The sequence below is a fragment of the Eumetopias jubatus genome, unplaced genomic scaffold (assembly GCF_037043125.1).
Source record: "Eumetopias jubatus isolate StellerSeaLion01/CBP00866 unplaced genomic scaffold, mEumJub1_p1.0 scaffold_6, whole genome shotgun sequence".
In the NCBI taxonomy this organism is placed as follows: Eukaryota; Metazoa; Chordata; class Mammalia; order Carnivora; family Otariidae; genus Eumetopias; species Eumetopias jubatus.
The window spans coordinates 4,078,785-4,102,009 of record NW_028274812.1 but is presented as its reverse complement, the minus strand read 5'-3'; the positions used below and the strand labels follow the sequence as shown (position 1 = coordinate 4,102,009).

The window sequence follows — 23,225 nt, the reverse complement described above, 5'->3', positions numbered from 1 at the left end:
AGGGCAGAGGCATGCCCCGACCTGGAGGCAAGGACTGGGAGTGCTGCGGAGGGGCACACAACCCAGGACGCTGAAGTTCATAGCAGCACAGACAGAAACGGAGATAGTGTGGCCTGGAGACCTCACTGGAGAACAGACTGCGATCTCTCTGCTCTGAGGCAGAGGGTTGGAAATGGTCTCCTCTGCTCCGACTCTCGGAAGAGACACGGAAAGCCACCAGGGAAAGCCACCAGAGAACAAAAGCCCCCCAAAACTGGTTTTCACTGAGCCCTTCCCCCACCACAGGGGGCAGGGCAACTCCGCCCAAACAGGGTTGCCTGAGTAAAGGCGCGGCAGGCCCCTCTGCCAGAACACAGGCTGGGAAAACAAGAGGCCAGCAACCCTAAGGTCCCTAGAAAACAGGTGCATCTTGCTTGGGTTATGGTCAATAATTTGGACTCTATACATTCCCTCAACCACCCCTCAACAGAATGAGTAGAAGGAGGAAACCCCAAAATAGGAAAAACTCAGAGATTATGACTTAGGCCACAGATTTACAAATCGATTCAGATATAACCAAGATGCCAGAGATGGAATTCAGGCTAGCAATTGTGAAGACAATAGCTAAAATGGAGAAATCAATTAATGGCTACATAGAGTCTCTTAGGGCAGAAATGAAAGCTGAATTGGCAGAACTTAAACATGCTATCAATGAGATCCAATCTAATCTAGATAATCTAACAGCTAGGGTAAGCGAGGCAGAAGAAAGAATTAGTGACCTAGAAGACCAATTAATAGGCAAAAAGGGAAAAGAGCAGGCCAGGGAAAAACAACTCAGAATCCATGAAAAGAGAATCAGAGAAATAAGTGACACCATGAAACGTTCCAATGTCAGAATTATTGGAATCCCTGAGGGGGTGGAGAGAGAGAGAGGACTAGAAGATATATTTGAGCAAATCGTAGCTGAGAACTCCCCTAATCTGGGGAATGAAACAAACATTCATGTCCTAGAGGCAGAGAGGACCCCTCCCAAGATCAAGGAAAACAGGCCAACACCCCAGCATTAATAGTAAAACTCGCAAATCTTAGAACCAAGAAAACCATCTTAAGGGCAGTTAGGGGGAAGAGATTCCTTACATACAGAGGGAGGAACATCAGAATAACATCAGACCTATCCACAGAGACTGGCAAGCCAGAAAGGCCTGGCAAGACATATTCAGGGTACTAAACGAGAAGAACATGCAGCCAAGAATACTTTATCCAGCAAGGCTGTCATTTAGAATGGATGGAGAGATGCAGAGCTTCCAAGACCAGCAGAAGATGAAAGAATATGTGACCACTAAACCGGCCCTGCAAGAAATATTAAGGGGGAGTTCTATAAAAGGAGAAAGACCCCAAGAGTGATATACAACAGAAATTTACAGGGACAATCTATAAAACGTCTTCACAGGCAACATGATGACAATAAATTCATATCTTTCAATTATCACTCGCAACGTGAATGGCCTAAATGCTCCCATAAAGAGGCACAGGGTTGCAGATTGGATAAAAAGACAGGACCCATCCATATGCTGTCTACAAGAGACTCATTTTGAACCTAAAGATACATCCAGACTGGAAGTGAAGGGATGAAGATCCATCTTCCATGCCAACGGACCTTAAAAGAAAGCTGGGGTAGCAATTCTTATATCAGACAAATTAGATTTTAAACTAAAGACTGTAGTTAGAGACACAGAAGGACACTATATCATTCTTACAGGGTCTATGCAACAAGAAGATCTAACAATTGTAAATATCTACGCCCCCAACATGGAAGCAGCCATCTACATAAGCCAACTGTTAACCAAAATAAAGAGGCATATTGATAACAATATGTTAATTGTAGGAGACCTCAATACTCCACTCTCAGCAATAGACAGATCATCTACGCAGAAAATCAACAAAGAAACAAGAGCTATGAATGACACATTGGACCAGATGGACCTCATATACATACAAAACATTCCACCCTAAAACAATAGAATATTCATTCTTCTCGATCACACATGGAACTTTCTCCAGAATAGACCACATATTGGGTCACAATCAGGTCTCAACCAATACCAAAAATTGAGATTATTTCCTGCACATTCTCAGACCATAATGCTTTAAAACTGAACTCAGTCACAAGAAAAAAATTGGAAGAAATTCAAACACTTGGAAGCTAAAGACCACTCTGCTCAAGAACGTTTGGGTCAACCAGGAAATCAAAGAAGAACTTAAACAATTCATGGAAACCAATGAGAATGAAAACACATTGGTCCAAAACCTATGGAATACTGCAAAGGCAGTCCTAAGGGGGAAATACATAGCCATCCAAGTCTCACTCAAAAAAACAGAAAAATTTCAAATTCACCAACTAACTCTATACCTTAAAGAACTAGAGAGAAAGCAACAAACGATGCCTAAGCCATGCATTAGAAGAGAAATAATTAAGATTAGAGCAGAGATCAATGAATTAGAAACCAGAAACACAGTAGATCATATCAACAAAACTAGAAGCTGGTTCTTTGAAAGAATTAATAAGATTGATAAACCACTGGCCAGACTTATCCAAAAAAAAAAAAGAGAAAGGACCCAAATTAATAAAATTATAAATGAAAGAGAGATCACGACTAACACCAAGGAAACAGAAACAATTACTAGAAATTATTATCAACAACTATATGCCAATAAACTGAGCAACCTCTATGAAATGGATGCCTTCCTGGAAACCTATAAACTCCCAAGACTGAAACAGGAAGAAATTGACAACCTGAATAGGCCAATAACCAGTAATGAGATTGATGCAGTGATCAAAAACCTCCCAAAAAACAAGAGTCCAGGGCCTGATGGATTCCCTGGGGAATTCTACCAAACATTCAAAGAAGAAATAATACCTATTCTCCTGAAGCTGTTTCAAAAAAATAGAAACAGAAGGAAAGCTTCCAGACTCATTCTATGAGGCCAGCATTACCTTAATCCCCAAACCAGTCAAAGACCCCATCAAGAAGGAGAATTTCAGACCAATATCCCTGATGAATATGGATTCCAAAATCCTCAACAAAATCCTAGCTAACAGGATCCAACAATACATGAAAAGTATCATCCACCACAACCAAGTGGGATTTATCCCCGGGATGCGAGGGTGGTTCAACATTCGCAAATCAATCAATGTGATAGAACACATTAATAAGAGAAGAGAGAAGAACCATATGGTCCTCTCAACTGATACAGAAAAAGCATTTGATAAAATACAGCATCATTTCCTTATTAAAACTCTCAGAATAAAGGGATAGAGGGAACATTCCTCAAGTTCATAAAATCCATCTATGAAAAACCCACAGCAAATATTATCCTCAGTGGGAAAAAGCTGAGAGCCTTTTCCTTAAGCTCAGGAACACGTCAAGGATGCCCACTCTCGCCACTATTGTTCAGCATAGTACTAGACGTCCTAGCAACAGCAATCAGACAACAAAAAGAAATAAAAGGTATTCAAATTGGCAAAGAAGAAGTCAAACTCTCTTTTCACAGAGGACATGATACTTTATGTGGAAAATCCAAAAGACTTCACCCCCAAATTACTAGAACTCATACAGCAATTCAGTAATGTGGCAGGATACAAAATCAATACACAGAAATCAGCTGCTTTCTTATACACTAACAATGCAACTGTAGAAAGAGAAATTAGAGAAACGAATCCACTTACAATAGCACCAAAAACCATAAGATACCTCAGAATAAACCTAACCAAAGAGATAAAGAATCTATACTCTAGGAACTACAGAACACTCATGAAAGAAATTGAAGAAGACACAAAAAGATGGAAAAACATTCCATGCTCATGGATCAGAAGAATAAACATTGTTAAAATGTCTATGCTATCCAGAGCAATCTATATCTTCAATGCCATGCCGATCAAAATTCTAATGACTATTTTCAAAGTGCTGGAACAAACAATCCTAAAATTTGTATGGAATCAGAAAAGACCCCGAATCGCCAAGGAAATGTTGAAAAAGAAAAACAAAGTTGGGGGCATCACGTTGCCTGATTTCAAGCTGTATTACAAAGCAGTGATCACCAAGACAGCATGGTACTTGCACAAAAACAGACATATAGACCAATGGAACAGAATAGAGAGCCCAGATATGGACCCTCAACTTTATGGTCAAATAATCTTCGACAAGGCAGGAAAAAATATGCAATGGAAAAAAGACGGTCTCTTCAATAAATGGTGCTGGGAAAATTGGACAGCCACATGCAGAAGAATGAAACTCGATCATTCTCTAATACCATAAACAAAGATAAATTCAAAATGGATGAGAGACCTCAATGTGAGACAGGAATCCATCAAAATCCTAGAGGAGAACATAAGCAGTAACCTCTTTGACATCGCCCACAGCAACTTCTTTCAAGATACATCTCCAAAGGCTACTGAAACAAAAGCAAAAATAACTTTTGGGACTTCATCAAGATAAAAAGCTGCACAGCAAAGGAAACAGTCAACAAAACAAAGACGCAACCCACGGAATGGGAGAAGATATTTGCAAATGACACTACAGGTAAAGGGCTGGTATCCAACATCTATAAAGAACTTCTCAAACTCAACACCCAAAAAACAAATAATCAAGTCAAAAAATGGGCAGAAGACATGAACAGACACTTCTTCAAAGAAGACATGAAAATGGCTAACAGACACATAAAAAAATGTTCATCATCATTAGCCATCAGGGAAATTCAAATCAAAACCACATTAAGATACCACCTTACACCAGTTAGAATGGAAAAAATTGACAAGGCAAGAAATAACAAATGTTGGAGAGGTTGTGGAGAAAGGGGAACCCTCATATAATTGGTGGGAATGCAAATTGGTACAGCCACTTTGGAAAACAGTGTGGAGGTGCCTCAAAAAATTAAAAATAGAGCTACCTTATGACCCAGCAATTGCACTACTGGGTATTTACCCCAAGGACACAGATGTAGTGAAAAGAAGGGCCATATGTGCCCCAATGTTCATAGCAGGAATGTCCGCAATAGCCAAACTGTGGAAAGAGCTGAGATGCCCTTCAACAGATGAATGGATAAAGAAGATGAGCTCCACATATACAATGGGATATTACTCAGCCATCAGAAAGGATGAATACCCAAATTTTACATCAACATGGACGGGACTGGAGGAGATTATGCTAAGTGAAATAAGTCAAGCAGAGAAAGTCAATTACCATATGGTTTCACTTATTTGTGGAACATGAGGAATAACATGGAGGACATTAGGAGAAGGAAGGGAAAAATGAAGGGGGGGGGATCAGAGGGGGAGATGAACCAGGAGAGACTATGGACTCTGAGAAACAAACTGAGGGTTTTAGAGGGAAGGGGGGGTGGGGGGATGGGCTAGCCCAGTGATGGGTATTAAGGAGGGCACATACTGCATGGAGCACTGGGTGTTATATGAAAACAATGAATCATGGAACACTACATCAAAAACTAATGATGTATTGTATGGTGACTAACATAACATAATAAAATTTAAAAAAAAAAGAAAAGCCCAGAGAATTTTAGGGAAATTCTAGAGCAGTTCCTCAACTTTCATAATTAATAGCAGAATTTGTTAAGGTGGCTGGATACAATATAAAATACAAATTTTGGGGGCACCTGGGTGGCTCAGTCAATTAAGTGTCCATCTCTTGATTTTCGTTGAGGCCATGATCTCAGAGTCATAGGATGGAGCCCCACGTCAGGTCCCCTGCTCAGCATGGAGTCTGCTTCTCCCTCTCCCTCTGCCACTGCCCCTGCTTGTGCTCTCTCGCTCTCTCTCTCTCTCATCCTCTCCTTCAAATAAATAAATAAAATCTTAAAATTTTAAATAAATAAGAACAGACTATAAACAAAAAACACAGAAGGAAATCTGATATTATTTTAAAAGAGAGAGAGAAGTCAAAAGAAGCTTAAACCACCACCACCTTCCTGTACACTGTATACTTCTGCTTTAAAAAAAAAAAAGATTTAAAAAAGAGTGCTGGGGTTGCAGGGCGGGGGGGTGGCGAGGCAGAGCAAGATGGCGGAGAAGCAGGAGACCTGGATTTCGTCTGGTCTCAGGAATTCAGCTGAATAGGGATCAAACCATTCTGAACACCTACGAACTCAACAGGAGATCGAGGAGAAGAATAACAACAACTCTCCGAAGAGAAAAGCGACCACTTACTGGAAGGTAGGACGTGCGGAGAAGTGAATCCGAGGCGATATTCGGGAGGATAGACGGCGGGGGAGGGGCCTCCGTCGGCCGCTTCTGGCAAGTGCTAGAGCCGCGGAGCACAAAATCGGACCTTTTAGAAGTCAGCTCCGCTGAGGGACGTCGCTCCAGTGGCTAAGCGGGGGGTGGAACCCTCGCGGGACAGTGGGGTCTCAGGACCCTCGGGGTCACAGAAAGACCGGGGGAGCCTGAGTGCGGCAGAGCTCCCAGGGATCGGAGCGGGGAAGCCGGCTGCAGAGACGGAGCCGAGGCGCGGGCGCTCAGCTCGGGGTGGCCATAAACTGTGATCCGCGGCCCAGTCGGGCCACTGCGCCTCCAGCGGGGACCCAACAAGCGGCAGAGCCGGGGAGACTCCCCTTCCTTCCCCCGGGAGGAGCGGCGCGGGAGCGCACCGCAGGGATCTGCTGGGTTTGGAGACTCCACACGGGGTCGGGGGCCAGAGACAGAAACGCTCGGTCACAGGCCAGGTGAGCACGGAGTGCGGCCGGAGACCGGGGACACGGGAGGGACTGCTTTTCTCTGGGGGCGCACTGAGGAGCGGGGCCCCGAGTTCTCAGCTCCTCCGGGCAGAGAGTGGGAGGCCACCATTTTCACCCTGGTCCTCCAAAGCTGTACCGAGAGCTTGCAAGGAACAAAAGCTCCTGAGAGCAAACCCGAGCAGCTTGCTTAGCCCGGACCTACAAGGGTGGGGCAATTCCGCCTCCGGCAAAGACATTTGGGAACCACGGCAACAGGCCCCTCCCCCAGAAGATCTGCACGAACAGCCAGCAAGCCAAGACCAAGTTTACCGATCAAGGAGAACGGGAGAACTCCAGTGCTAGGGGAATACTACACATAGAATTCATGGCTTTTTTATCATGATTCATTAGTCTTTCAAAGTTAATTTTTTTAACTGCTTTTTTTTATGAATTTTTCTTTTTCCCTTTTTCAAACAACATATTATTAATACCTTAAAATTTTTTTTTTTATTTTTCATTTTTAGAGTCATATTCTATCCCTTCATAGTAGTTACCCTTATTTTTGGCATATATATATATATATATATATATATATATATATATATAAGTTGTTCTCTCTTTAAAATTTGGAGATACAGTTTCTTCTAACAGATCAAAATATACCCTAAATCTCTAGTGTATGGCTTTGTTCTAGTCTCCTGCCTTAACACATTCTCTCCTTTTCTTTTTTTTTTAAATCTTCTTTCTTTTTTCAAACAACTTCTTATCAATTCCTTTTATAAAATCTTTTATAATTTTCATCTTTACACTCATATTCCATCCATTCATTGTATCAACCCTTATTTTGTACATATATAAGTCTTTCTTTAAAATTTTAGGAGGCACTTTCTTCTATCAGACCAAAATACACCCAAAATCTACTGTGTGGCACTGATCTATGCACTAGCCCGATCATATTTGATCATATCCTGTTTTCTTTGTTTCGTTCTGTTTTTGTTTGTTTTTATCTTTTTCTTTTTTTTTTTTCCTCTTTCTTTTTTCTTTCTTTCCCTTTCTTCTCCCCTGGTGTCAGATCTTTTCTGATTTGTTTAGAGTATATTTGCTGGGGACGTTGTTAACCTGTTAGCATTTTGTCCTCTCATTCATCTATTCTCCTCTGGACAAAATGACAAGATGAAAAAAATCACCTCAACAAAAAGAACAAGAGGTAGTACCGTCTGACAGGGACATACTCCATACGGACATTAGTACGATATCGGACCTAGACTTCAGAATCATGATTTTAAAGATACTAGCTGGGCTTGAAAAAGGCATGGAAGTTATTAGAGACACCCTTCCTGGAGAAATAAAAGAACTAAAATCTAACCAAGTCAAAATCAAAAAGGCTATTGATGAGGTGCATTCAAAAATGGGGGCACTAACTGCTAGGATAAATGAGGCAGAAGAGAGAATCAGCGATATAGAAGACCAAATGATGGAAAATAAAGAAGCTGAGAAAAAGAGAGATAAACAACTACTGGATCACGAGGGCAGAATTCGAGAGATAAGCGATACCATAAGACGAAACAACATTAGAATAATTGGGATCCCAGAAGAAGAAAGAGAGAGAAGGGCAGAAGGTATATTGGAGCAAATGATATCAGAGAACTTCCCTAATGTGGGGAAGGAAACAGGCATCAAAATCCAGGAGGCACAGAGAACCCCTCTCAAAATCAATAAAAATAGGTCAACACCCCGACATCTAATAGTAAAACTTACGAGTCTCAGAGACAAAGAGAAAATCTTGAAAGCAGCTCGAGAGAAGAGATATGTAACCTACAATGGTAGAAACATTAGATTGGCAACAGACCTATCCACAGAGACCAGGCAGGCCAGAAAGGACTGGCATGATATCTTCAGAGCACTAAACGAGAAAAAATATGCAGCCAAGAATACTATATCCAGCTAGGCCCTCACTGAAAATTGAAGGAGAGAGAAAAAGCTTCCAGGACAAACAAAAACTAAAGGAATTTGCAAACACAAAACCAGCCCTCCGAGAAATATTGAAAGCGGTCCTCTAAGCAAAGAGAGAGCCTAAAAGCAGCATAGATCAGAAAGGAACACAGACACTATACAGTAACAGTCACCTTACAGGCAATACAATGGCATTAAATTCATATCTTTCAATAGTTACCCTGAATGTAAATGGGCTAAATGCCCCAATCAAAAGACACAGGCTATCAGATTGGATTAAAAAACAAGACCCATCAAAATGCTGTCTGCAAGAGACTCATTTTAGACCCAAAGACACCCCCACATTGAAAGTGAGGGGGTGGAAAACGATTTACCATGCTAATGGACACCAAAAGAAAGCTGGGGTGGCAATCCTTATATCAGACAAATTAGATTTTAAAACAAAGACTGTAATAAGAGATGAGGAAGGACACTATATCCTACGTAAAGGGTCTATCCAACAAGAAGATCTAACAATTGTAAATATCTATGCCCCTAACACGGGAGCAGCCAATTATATAAGGCAATTAATAACAAAAGCAAAGAAACACATTGACAACAATACAATAATAGTGGGGGACTTTAACACCCCCCTGACTGAAATGGACAGATCATCTAAGCAAAAGATCAACAAGGAAATAAAGTCTTTAAATGACACACTGGACCAAATGGACTTCACAGACATATTCAGAACATTCCATCCCAAATCAACGGAATACACATTCTTCTCTAGTGCTCATGGAACATTCTCCAGAATAGATCACATCCTAGGTCACAAATCAGGTCTCAACCTGTACCAAAAGACTGGGATCATTCCCTGCATATTTTCAGACCACAGTGCTTTGAAACTAGAACTCAATCACAAGAGGAAAGTCGGAAAGAACTCAAATACATGGAGGCTAAAGAGCATCGTACTAAAAAATGAAAGGGTCAACCAGGAAATTAAAGAAGAATTTTAAAAAAATTCATGGAAACAAATGAAAATGAAAGCACAACTGTTCAAAATCTTGGAGATGCAGCAAAGGTGGTCTTAAGAGGAAAGTATATAGCAATACAAGCCTTTCACAAGAATCAAGAAAGGTCTCAAATACACAACCTAACCCTACACATAAAGGACCTAGAGAAAAAACAACAAATAAAGCCTAAACCCAGCAGGAGAAGAGAAATCATAAAGATCAGAGGAGAAATCAATGAAATAGAAACCAAAAGAACAGTAGAACAGATCAACGAAACTAGGAGCTGGTTCTTTGAAAAAACTAACAAGATTGATAAACCCCTGGCCAGACTGATCAAAAAGAAAAGAGAAATGACCCAAATGAACAAAATCATGAATGAAAGAGGAGAGATCACAACCAACACCAAAGAAATACAAACAATTATAAGAACATATTATGAGCAAATCTATGCCAGCAAATTAGATAACCTGGAAGAAATGGGTGCATTCCTAGAGAGGTATCAACTACCAAAATTGAACCAGGAAGAAATAGAAAACCTGAACAGACCTATAGCCACTAAGGAAATTGAAGCAGTCATCAAAAATCTCCCAACAAACAAAAGCCCAGGGCCAGATGGCTTCCCAGGGGAATTCTACCAAACATTTAAAGAAGAATTAATACCTATTCTCCTGAAACTGTTCCAAAAAATAGAATTGGAAGGAAAACTTCCAAACTCATTTTATGAGGCCACCATTACCTTGATCCCAAAACCAGACAAAGACCCCATCAAAAAGGAGAATTACAGACCAATATCTTTGATGAACATGGATGCAAAAATTCTCACCAAAAGGATCCAACAGTACATTAAAAGGATTATTCACCATGACCAAGTGGGATTTATCTCTGGGCTGCAAGGATGGTTCAACATCCGCAAATCAATCAACATGATAAAATATATTAACAAAAGAAAGAACAAGAACCATATGATCCTCTCAATAGATGCAGAAAAAGCATTTGACACAGTACAGCATCCTTTCTTGATCAAAACTCTTCAGAGTATAGGGATAGAGGGTACATACCTCAATATCATAAAAGCCATCTATGAAATACCTACAGCGAATATCATTCTCAATGGGGAAAAGCTGAGAGCTTCCCCCTAAGATCAGGAACGCCGCAGGGATGTCCACTCTCACCACTGCTATTCAACATAGTATTAGAAGTCCTAGCCACAGCAATCAGAGAACAAAAAGAAATCAAAGGCATCCAAATTGGCAAAGAGGAAGTCAAACTCTCACTCTTTGCAGATGATATGATACTGTATGTGGAAAACCCAAAAGACTCCACCCCAAAACTGCAGAACTCATACAGGAATTCAGTAAAGGGGCAGGATATAAAATCAATGCACAGAAATCACTGGCATTCCTATACACCAACAACAAGACAGAAGAGAGACAAATCAAGGAGTCGATCCCATTTACAATTGCACCCAAAACCATAAGATACCTAGGAATAAATTTAACCAAAGAGGCAAAGGACCTGTACTCAGAAAACTATAAAATACTCATGAAAGGAATTGAGGAAGACACAAAGAAATGGACAAACGTTCCATGCTCATGGGATGGGAAGAACAAACATTGTGAAGATGGCAGTGCTACCTAGAACAATCTACACATTCAATGCAATCCCCATCAAAACACCATCCACTTTTTTCAAAGAAATGGAACAAATAATCCCAAAATTTGTATGGAACCAGAAGAGACCCCGAATAGCCAGAGGAATGTTGTAAAAGAGAAGCAAAGCTGGCGGCATCACAATTCCAGACTTCCAGCTCTATCACAAAGCTGTCATCATCAAGACAGTATGATACTGGCACAAAAACAGACACATAGATCAATGGAACAGAATCGAGAGCCCAGAAATGGACCCTCAACTCTATGGTCAACTCATCTTTGACAAAGCAGGAAAGAATGTCCAATGGAAAAAAGAGAGTTTCTTCAACAAATGGTGTCGGGAAAATTGGACAGCCACGTGCAGAAGAATGAAACTGGACCATTTCCTTACACCACACACAAAAATAGACTCAAAATGGTTGAAAGACCTAAATGTGAGACAGGAGTCCATCAAAATCCTAAAGGAGAACACAGGCAGCAACCTCTTCAACCTCAGGCACAGCAACTTCTTCCTAGAAACATTGCCAAAGGCAAGGGAAGCAAGGGCAAAAATGAACTATGGGGATTTCATCAAGATAAAAAGCTTTTGCACAGCAAAAGAAACAGTCCACAAAACCAAAAGACAACCGACAGAATGGGAGAAAATATTTGCAAATGACATATCAGATAAAGGGCTAGTATCCAAAATCTATAAAGAACTTATCAAACTCAACACCCAAAGAACAAATAATCCAATCAAGAAATGGGCAGAAGACATGAACAGATATTTTCCAAAGAAGACATCCAAATGGCCAACAGACACATGAAAAAGTGCTCACCATCGCTCGGCATCAGGGAAATCCAAATGAAAACCTCAATGAGATACCACCTCACACCAGTCAGAATGGCTAAATTTAACAAGTCAGGAAACGACATGTTGGCGGGGATGCGGAGAAAGGGGAACCCTCCTACACTGTTGGTGGGAATGCAAGCTGGTGCAGCCACTCTGGAAAACAGTATGGAGGTTCCTCAAAAAGTTGAAAATAGAGCTACCATACGATCCAGCAATTGCACTACTGGGTATTTACCACAAAGATACAAATGAAGGGTTCCAAAGGGGTACGTGCAGCCCGATGTTTATAGCAGCAATGTCCACAATAGTCAAACTGTGGAAAGAGCCAAGATGTCCATCGACAGATGAATGGATAAAGAAGATGTGGTGTATATATACACAATGGAATATTATGTAGCCATCAAAAGGAATGAGATCTTGCCATTTGCAACGACGTGGATGGAACTGGAGGGTGTTAGGCTGAGTGAAATAAGTCAATCAGAGAAAGACATGTATCATATGACCTCACTGATATGAGGAATTCTTAATCTCAGGAAACAAACTGAGGGTTGCTGGAGTGGTGGGGGTGGGAGGGATGGGGTGGCTGGGTGATAGACACTGGGGAGGGTATGTGCTATGGTGAGCGCTGTGAATTGTGCAAGACTGTTGAATCACAGATCTGTACCTCTGAAACAAATAATACATTATATGTTAAAAAAAAAAAAAGATAGCAGGAGGGGAAGAATGAAGGAGAGTAAATCGGAGGGGGACACGAACCATGGAGACGATGGACTCTGAAAAACAAACTGAGGGTTCTAAAGGGGAGGGCGGTGGGGGGATGGGTTAGCCTGGTGATGGGTATTAAAGAAGGCACATTCTGCGTGGAGCACTGGGTGTTATGCACGAACAATGAGTCATGGAACACTACATCAAAAAGTAATGATGTATGATGATTAACATAACAATAAAAAATTACCGTAAAAAAAAGACAGTGCTGGGAAAATACATTTAACTATATAACCATGAGAAAAATAATAATCACACATTACTTACAAACTCTATAACTAAATGGTAACATTGAGTCAGATTCCACACAAATAAAAAATTATTTTATAATATATAAAAAATAGGGCAGCATAACATTTCAAAACATAGATTGCAATCTATATTATACTGTTCATCAAAAATTGGTTAGTAATAATTGTTAAAGACTACTTTTAATGTAGCAGACTCTCCTTTCAATGGTAGTAACTAACTTCTATCTTCTAACATAATTGTACAACTCACTGAAAATCTAACTACGGAGTTTCAATGTGACACAATGAAAATAATGTCTTTGGAGCCCCAAAAGAATTAAGCTTGAATCCTGTAAACTATGTCATATTGGGCAGGTTACTTAAATCCTTTGAGCTTCAGTTCAAGCTAATTAGTACATATTGGATACTAAACGTTGGCTGTCATTAATTTTATGACAAGCATTTTCTATACAAAATTGTTAAACTGTAAAAGACATCAACTGACCTGAAAGAGATCCAATTTGAACCTTAACAGAACTCTACAGAGTTTTTATCACCTTTATTTTTGTTGTTTTAGCTAGATCTCTTAATTATTCTAACCATTTGCCACAAATGTTTTGTAACGAAAATATATTTGGACCAATTTTTCCATTATTGTTTACCCATCTGCAAAATGAAATTGCTTCATGTGTTTGCCAACATCTTTAAGCAAAAGAACAATGTAAACATTCAAATAAATAAATTACATACCTCTATGCTTTTAATCCTATTTTCAGTGATATGCAAAATTCCAGTATGAATCAAAGTTGTTTTAATTTCTCTTTCAAGAGCTTGAATTTCGTCCCATTTATTAAGTATTTCACACCTCTTCTTTTCAACCTTCTCAGTAAGAGTAAGGTGATCCTCATTCATTACATCTTTCTTAGATAATTCTACAAATATTTAAAAAGTGAAGTATTACTGTTTAAAATGTCATCTCTTATTAATAGTATTATGCATTACTAACAGTATTATGTATGTTATATATAGCTATAAAATATAATGTAACTCAAGCTCCAAGCACATGAATAAAAATTATCTGATCCAAGAATGGGGATATTCCTCCCTTGATTTATCGAGTGCCCAATTTGAGCACCTAACATAGTGTGGGGAAGGTGCGAGGATGACTTTGCAGGAGAAGTGTGAAAGGAGTTAGACAAGAGAAAGGGGCTAAAGAAGGGGCAGAAGAGCAGAACTTAGCACATTTTGGTAAAAAGAAAGTTACATGGTAGGGTGGGAACACTGAGGGCCAGGGAGTGACATCAGTGAATACTAGAAAGGAAGCAGGGGGGAGATCTGAAAAGGTCTTATAACATATGTTAGGAAATCAGTCAAAGCTATTGAAGGCCTTTCAGCTGGGATCAACACACACAATGGTCACTCTGTCTGCAGCACCCAAAGTGGATGAGAAAGGGTGAGGCTGGAACAGGGTCACCAGTCAGAAAGCTACTACACTCATTCAAACAAGATCAGATCAAGATAGTACTGTGGCATAAAAAGAAGTGAAGAGATACAAAAATGATTTAGGGAATGGAAACAAGGAGGGCTTGGTAACTGACTGGATCTGGATGGAGAGGACAAGTAGGTATCAAAATAATCCCTAAGTTTCAGCTTTGCTATAGCTAGGAACAGATGCAGTAGGAAGGAAGGGAGTTCAATGCAGCAGAGAGGTAAGACAGCCGGGTTCGAATCCCACCTGGGCCACTAACTACAATCTGTGTTAAAGTGATTGATAGGGCGGAGAGGGAAAGATTTCTTCTGCAGGCTTTCTGACTTGACTTCCACGTGTTTGGTGATGCCATTCATTGAAACAGAGAGTTTAATCTTGGACGTATTGAGCTGAGGCACCTACGGGATACTCAAGTGGCCTTATCCACTAGGCAATTGGATATAGGGATCTCAAGCCTAAAAAAGAGATTTGGGCAGGAAAGAGATTTGGAATCAAATATGTGTGCATTGAACCAAAGACACGCTGGGCTCCAACAAATGTCAATATTTAAGGATTCAGAAAGGAGATGGAGCTATTGAGAGTAACTCACTGCTGAAGGAACTTGATCATCAAACAGCACAGTTAGGTTCTGACTACAGTGGTAAGAATTTTTTGAGAAAGAAAAACTAATCCTTTTTGGTAGAAAAAAAAGCAACTCAAAAGAGTGATACTACTTACCCGTACATAGTAAACAACACAGAAACAACTGCCATCATTCAAACTTGCCAAATTTGGAAGAAGGGAAAACTTTGAAGATGAGTTTTGAAATTTGGGAGAATTAGCTAAGTAGATACACAATGAACTAGCCAAGGAGGCAGAAACAGTCAGAGTTAAGCTTCTACACAAACAGGAACTATGATCTGAAGTCATACCCCCACCTTAACCTAAGCTGAAGGTTTTAACCTACAACAATTAACTGGGGGCACAGAAGCCAAAAGGAGTATAAGGACACTCCAGTGACCCCACTGTTGTTACCCCTTTTCTACCTAAAAAGACTAAGGGGCACCTGGGTGGCTCAGTCAGTTAAGTGTCTGCCTTTGGCTCAGGTCATAATCCCACGGTCCTAGGATTGAGACCCACATCGGGCTCCCTGCTCAGTGGAGAGTCTGCTTCTCCTTCTCCCTCTCCTCTCACTCATGCTAACTCTCTCTCTCTCTCTCAAGTAAATAAATAAATAAAATCTTTAAAAAAGAGAGAGAGAGAGAGAGATAGACTGAGGTACCAAAAGGCGGAAATCCTACAGAAAATACATACGTTTGGAGGGGAGGCTCCTGAATGAGAAAGCCTTAGGAAAAGAACAGAGGATGAACACAAGCCACAAGATTTCTTCAATAGCACAGGAAAAGTGTCAGAAACAGCTAGAGTCAACTATTAAGAAATGGTTACTACAGTTCTAGAAATTAGTAATGTCCTCTTATTTATTATCTTTTAGACCCTGATGTTCTATCCTGTTAGCAGTTAGCGATGAAGCCCTTAAATCTAAAAGAAAAGTGGGACAAATACCATATGATTCCACTCATAAATGGAATCTTAAAACAAACAAACAAACAAACAAAAAGCAGAATCAGACCCATAACTACAGAGAACAAAGTGATGGTTGCCAGAGGGAAGGGGGTGGAGGGATGGGGCAAAATGGGTGAATGGGAGAGGAAGACTCAGGCCTCCAGTTACAGAATGAGTGAGTCACAGGCATAAAGAGCAGAGCATAAGGAATATGGTCAATGATACTGTAACAGCGATTTACTGGGACAGGTGGTAGCTACACTTGTGGTGAGCATCACATAGAGCATCAAATGTGTCAAATCACCACATCGTACACCTGAAATTAATGTAACACTGTGTGTCAGTTATACTCAAATTAAAAAAAGAAAAGGAAAAAAGTGGTTGGCCTGCCTTAGGAGACAGCAAGGAAACAGGAAACAGCAAGCTTGAGTCCCATGCATGACTTTTCTTTAAGAGGAACCCAAGAATACGCAACGTGGGTGCGGGAGAAGGATGGACCCAACCTCTCTGCAAGTCCTGACACGTGATCAGAAGACAAGCACTGGGCCAGCCCAGGACAAAAAAGAGGCCAGGAGTCAGGCCACAAGAAATCCTTGGAAGATGGCAGGGAAATCACACAGGTGTTGCTCACACAGAGGAAATAAGTGGCAGAAGGAAGCAAAAGACCCCAGTAAGAACTTTTGAGGCCAAGTTCTGCTGAGAACTTAAAACAGGTTAGATCTGTGAGTATATCCTAAAAGCTGCTGGGGGGCAGGGGTGGGGGAAGTGATTCCAGTATGAGTTAGTATTTAACAAACTTGTAGGAAAAGTGGCATTTGGCTGAATCATTGCATTAACAGAATGGAACTTATTTTGGTTACTTAATCATATTCTAAATTGTGTATCTAATTTTAAAATAATTTTAGTACTTATTTAATGCATAAGAATTCATAAATGTAATTAGATTCCCATAAACTGTGTATTCTTCCTCACAACAGCCATGAGGAGGAGGAGGAGGAATGGGCAGGGCCACTCCCCTGGGCCAGATGCCCCGCTCCTACTCCCCTGGGCCAGGCTCTCTGCTCTTACTCCCCTGGGCCAGGTTCCCTGCTCCTACTTCCTGTGGATTCTTACATTTAATCCTCACAGCGCACCTGAGAGGGAAGTACCATCATTAACCCCACTTAACACGAAGGCAGATGAGACTAACAGAGTTGAAATAACAAAGCTGGTGGTCTGGGTGAACCACCAGCCCCGTGGCCTGCCAAGGAGACTCGTCCAGCCCTGGCAGCCCTCTACCACCTGCACACCATGGGAGTGAGCTGAACCCGACAGAGAACGTGTCTGTAAGACAGAGGACATCACAAACTCAGAGAGCCTGGGAAATGTGTTGTTTGTAAACGCTGACTTCTTCGAGCTGGGAAAAGAGATGCAGAGGTTCTGGAATCCAGAATGGACTGTCTTCATTGCTGTTACTCTGGAAACAACAAGAGGCTACAGCCAAAATTGACATAATTCTTTCTACATGAGGTCTTAATTCACTATTCTGCTAAAAAACACAAAGATCTTAGAGAAGAATGACATGGTATACATGTTGTATCTGGTTCCAGAGATACTAAAAAACCAAAGGTGCCCAAAGCAACAGAAACTGGAGTAATAATCTCCACCCTGACAGGATCTGTTAAAGAGATGAACTGTTTCCCACACCTTTAAAGTATCTCATTTAAACCACTTCCGATTAAATGAAAACTTGCTGTATTTCTAAAGAACTTGATGGAAAAAATATAAACGAATACAATTTAATAAGCTATCTGGAAAAAAGAACGCTTTCAAACAAATAATAGCAGGAGGCCATAAATCATAGATAATCATAGACGAGGACATGAAGATTCTTCACCCAGAGGTCAGAAGAACAACATCACACAATTACTCACCTGACTTTTCCTTAGCAGATTGCAGCAATGTGTTTTCCATCTCTAGTTCACTTCTGAGTCTACAGGTTTGGTAATAAAAAACAGCAAAATATCAGAACTCCATTCATACCTTTCTTCTTTTGTCTATTTTATGCCACAAGACTTTCTTTAAAATTGAGAAAAAAAAGTCATCTCAGTTTCTATCAAAAAAGGTAATTTGAAACTCTATATAAAATGAAAGCCCAAGTCAGTCAAATTAAATAAACAAAAGAATACTCTCTTACCAAGACTGCGTAAACCACTAGTTGAAGAAGCTGGTTAATATAAAGTAAATTATTTCCTATAGTGTTATGAACATTATTTTGTTACTTTAAATTCTACAAAGCAGGGAGACAAAGAAATTAGCATTTACACTCCAGGATGAACAACAGATGAGGGGCAGTGGAGGCAGGTCCCTGCAGCTAGAATGCACACTGTGTGTTCCCTGGGCCTCATGATTTCCTCCCACAGATACAATTCACAAATCCCACTATGTTTGTACTAAAAATAAAATACAAGACATTTTAAAAGGAAATGAAAACATCTGTAATCTCTTTGTATCCTCTCCCTGGTTAAAAAAAAAAAAACAAAACTAAATCAACTGTCTTATTTCTCATACATTGTGGGGGGGGCAGGGAAGGAGTCTAATATGTATTGCTTGTACAGAGAAATCCTATGATTTGGTTAAAAACATCAGTGCCACAAATGAGTCAATGCTGCCTGTCTACAGGGGCCTCATGGCTAAGTGGCTTCAAACACATTAGCTCATTTTATCAGAGATGAAAAGAAACAAAAGTATTACGACCCCCAATTTTAAGAAATTGAAATTAAATGAATTAATAATAATGGTAACATCCTTGTCAGTATTCAGAGTCAGGGCATTTAGTTTCCAGAAATGTTAAATGTGTTATCGTTTTAAATATTATGTTCTATTCCATTGCTTTTTCTTCTTCTTCTGAGACTTTAATTATATGTAAATTGGATCTTCTTTGCCTGTCTTACACTTCAACCAGTGTTTCTCTGTCTTTTTATTTCTTTTGTTATCTCATCTTCATTCTCTGGCTTGTTTTTTGTTTTTCTCTAATGCTCTTTATTGTGTCGTCACTCAAGAGTATCCCTCCTGGGGTATGTCATAATTTTGTCTGGATCTATGACATAATTTTGACTTTTTCAACTATCTTTCCTGAGTGGTCAAATCTTGCTTCACATCTTCCTTTTTATTGCTGTTGATTGCTGTGCTTTCTTAGTGTTTACATTTCTAACTCAAGGTCTTTTTCATACCTAGAAATGCTCTTTTGAGAATATTTAAGTTTGGAATGCTGTGGTACAGTTTTCTTCAAATTTTTGTTGTTGTTGGATGGCAGGGATTTTCATCAGCTAAATTGTTTGGGTCCTCATTTTATCAAGAGAGATAGTTGCTTGTGCAGACAAAGATCATTTGCACCTCTGCATTTTTGTAGGTAGGGATAACAGTTTGGGTCGTGTGTGAGGTTCCTAATTCAAGAGGACACATTTTTGTCAGAACAGCAAAGTATGCTTTTGTTGTTGTTTTAGGGTGTTTTATTTTGATTTTTTACTGGATACCTTTTTTTTTTTTTTTTTGGAGGAAAGAAAGAACAGTAGTGAAAGGGTCATGTGCCCTTCAATTTTCTTCTTTTATGGGATTCTAAACTCCCCTCCCTTGCTTCTTCTTCTCTTCAATGCACAGTTCTAAAAGATGCTTATCACTTCTTTTAAAGCTCTTCCCACCATATCATTATCATTTAAGCACTGGTTCCTTGCTTCCATGCTCACTTCAAAGTCCTTTCCTTCTAAGTCAGTGCTCTGATAGACAGACCAGTAAACTCTGTGGCATTATTTAGGGAAGCTACTCCCTTTTCCTTCCTCCCTCCCCCGTTCCCCTTCCACCCTCTCTTCCTTTCTCCCTCTCCCTGTTCCCTCCCTTCCTTTCCACCACTCCTTCCCCTTCTCCCTCCCTCCTCCTCTCTCCCTCCCTCCCTCTCACGACCTCCCCCCTTCCCTCTCTCTCTCCTTCCCTCCTCTCTCTCTTTCCCTCCCCCATTCTTCCTTTCTCTCTCTCTTCCCTTCCCTCCTCTCTCTCTCTCTCTCTCTCTCCATCTCTCTCTCTGGAACTGGTTTTAGAACATGATAGGCCTTCTACCAGCTCCATTCTTCTCTCTTCCCCCACTGCCCTTGCTCTCAACAAGGTTTGCAGAAAGAGAGCAGATAATGATTCAGTGGCATTTGATGTGTATTTTTCTAATTTCAAGTATTTTGAAGTTTGTATGCTTTTTGTCTTCTACTTATACTGAAGACATGGTTTTGTTTTTTGGTTTTTGTTTCTTGTTTTGTTTTCTTGATAATATTTTGGGTGTGTTGGCGTTGCTTCAGTCTTCTTTAAATCCTCTATAAAACATATGCCCTATCCAATTGTGATTTCATCTGAAAGACTACACAGAAAAGTAAAAGATTTTTTTTTAAGTTAAAAACATAATAAGATCATTCATGAAAGGTGTCTTGATTTTGCAGCAGTGTCACCTATGAGTAGGTCCCCAGGGGACCACTAAAGATGAGATGTCTTCAGAAACCATCCCAAACCACCCTCCCCCCTGCCATACAAACACCAGATTTGGCTGAATTTCCCAGTCACAGATGTGATGGCTTGTGAAAGAGGCCAAATGGCAGGGTATTACTAAAGGCGGCTTGCCTCCCCCAATAGTGCAGAAAAAAATGTAAATATATATGCTTGTCACATGGTTTTAAAATATTGTAAAATAGTATAATCCCAACATAAATCAAATCAGACTGTTAACCCTCACTTGTCATTATGCTCCAGGGCTGCTTTGGTGGCCATCACCATTGCCCTCAGCTCCTCCTTGGCCTGGTTGACATCTGCGGTCTTCACGGATCTCTTCTCCAGTCCCTTGGCATTAGCCAGGAGAGTCTAGGAAGGACAAGGTCATAATGGGTAAGACAGACACAGGATAGGTGAACATTTTCCTTTTTTGTTATTAGAGTGTATTCAAGATATCCTGAGTCAAAATAGAAATTCTAGGTAAAATAGGTAAATAGGATGAAAGGGGGGAGAAAATATTGGACAAGGGATAACTAGTCATGCAAAGATCTGGGTAAAATATTGTTTTTAAAATTTTAAGGTTTTATTTTCTTAAGAAAGTTAAAAAGTGGTAGGGGTTCACTGTGGGTTTGTGTGGGGAAAAGAAATGTTGAATAAAGTGCTCCAAGTATATTATCATGAGCACAAGAATTATTTCTGAATTGGTGAGAAACTATTTAATTTGATTATTCTACATGGATATAAAGCAATGCTGAACTCAAATGTGGAGACACAGAGTCTCTGCTTCATTAGGTGAAAGGCTGCCACATTTCCAGAAACAGAAAGGATAGGATGCCCTGTTGGCCAGGGAAATTGTCATGCTGATATTTGATTGGGATAAAGGTATGTATGTTCCTTTTGGACTCAACCTCAAAAACTAAGGAATAGGGTAGACCCCCAACTGGAGGTTTGTTTATTCCTGTCAAACAAAAGCTCATTTTTCTGCAGCATGAAAAGCTCAAAACAAGGAAAACTTTGCACACATGCAAGTTTGAATTAAGGAGTAAATCAGATATGGGGAAGATGGCAATAGAGTAGGAGGACACCAGGCTCACCTTGTCCCTCAAATACAACTAGCTAACTATCAAATCCCTAAATACCCCCACAGAAATCGACCTGAAGACTGGCAGAACAAACTCCACAACTAAAGACAGACAAGAGCCCACACTGAAGAAGGTAGGAAGTGTGGAGACATAGTTTGGGAGAGAAACGGATGGTGGCCAATGTGGTGGGGAGAGAGCCACAATCTCAAAGAAGGGTGAGAAACAGACTAGCACAGAGGGAAGCCCACATGGGGAACACGAAAACAAGAAAACAAGAGGGGCTGAATTTCGTGAGTTCTTGCAACTAGTGCGGCTTAAAGCCTAGAGATTTAAAGGTCAGTGTGCCCAGCTCAGGGAGAGCCCCGGGGGCATTGGGGCTACTCCAGAAGAGAAGATAGGGCAAGCAGCCTGCAGACATACAGCATGAAAACAACAATCTGAAGAGCACCTGGAGCACACAGTGGGGAAGTTATTTGCTCATCTTGGAGTGTGTCCCAGAGAGGAAGTGTTCACAGAGAGACCCCTCTGGGAACAAAGGAACTGGCAGGTACCATTTCCTTCACCAACCCTAGCACAAGCACAGGACCACTTGCAGGAACCAGTGCCACTTGGACACTCTCTACCTAACTTGCTTACACCAAGCCCTGCCCCAGCCCCCCATGCTTCAGTGCAACCTACTCTCCCAGCCACATCTGCCTTGGTCCCAGCACAGTGGGTCCCCTGCCCCAGAAGAGTGGCCCAAACCCCTGCCAACACCACATCTCCCAATCTGGGAGTTTGTCAGGGCGGTGGTGGTGACTGGTCTCATTTCAAAAGTAGAACACAGCTAGTTAAAGTGCACCACATTCAGGCAAGGGAACAAACACTGCCCACAACAGGCAATGAGAGCCTCTGCAGACAACCGGCCTGAAGGATAAAGTGGCCGGGACACAACAGCAGAGTGCATGCAGCACACGTTGGAAACACTCTCTGAAGTGCCAGGCTCTGCAGAACAGGGGACACTACACTGCAAGGCACTGCAGGACCTCTTCTTCATAAGGCCATTAACCTCAAGAACAGGAGACATAGCTGACCTTCTTAACACACATAAACAGGCACAGCGACTTAGACAAAATGAGAAGACAGATGAATTTGTCCCAAATTGAAAGAACCAGACAAGGCCAAAGCCAGAGATCTAAGTGAAACAGATAAAGTAACATGCCTGATGGAGTATTTAAAGTAATGATCATAAAGATACTCACTGGACTTAAGAAAAGAGTAGAAGACATAAGTGAAACCCTTAACACAGAGATAAGGAATGACATAGCAGAGATAAAGGGTTTAATGAACGAAATGAGAAACACACTCAATGGAATGAGCAGCAGGCTAGAAGCAGCAGAGGAATGAATTACTGACCTAGAAGACAGAGTGATGGAAAGAAAGTAATCAAGCTGAACAAAAGAGAGTAAAAGGAATTATGCAAAACAAGAAAACACTT

At 40.7% G+C, this 23,225-nt stretch overlaps 1 protein-coding gene across 1 annotated transcript in view; it reads right to left on the bottom strand.

Moving 5' to 3' along the window:
* CUNH6orf118 (chromosome unknown C6orf118 homolog) overlaps positions 1-23,225 on the bottom strand; it is a 41,618-nt gene that overhangs the window by 2,657 nt on the left and 15,736 nt on the right. The window contains exons 5-7 of the mRNA XM_088024221.1: positions 20,911-21,035; positions 18,074-18,132; positions 13,880-14,061 (exon numbers count right to left, since the gene is read on the bottom strand). Of these exons, the coding sequence (XP_087880347.1) occupies positions 13,880-14,061; positions 18,074-18,132; positions 20,911-21,035 (366 nt within the window). The remainder of the gene's footprint in view (positions 1-13,879; positions 14,062-18,073; positions 18,133-20,910; positions 21,036-23,225) is intronic.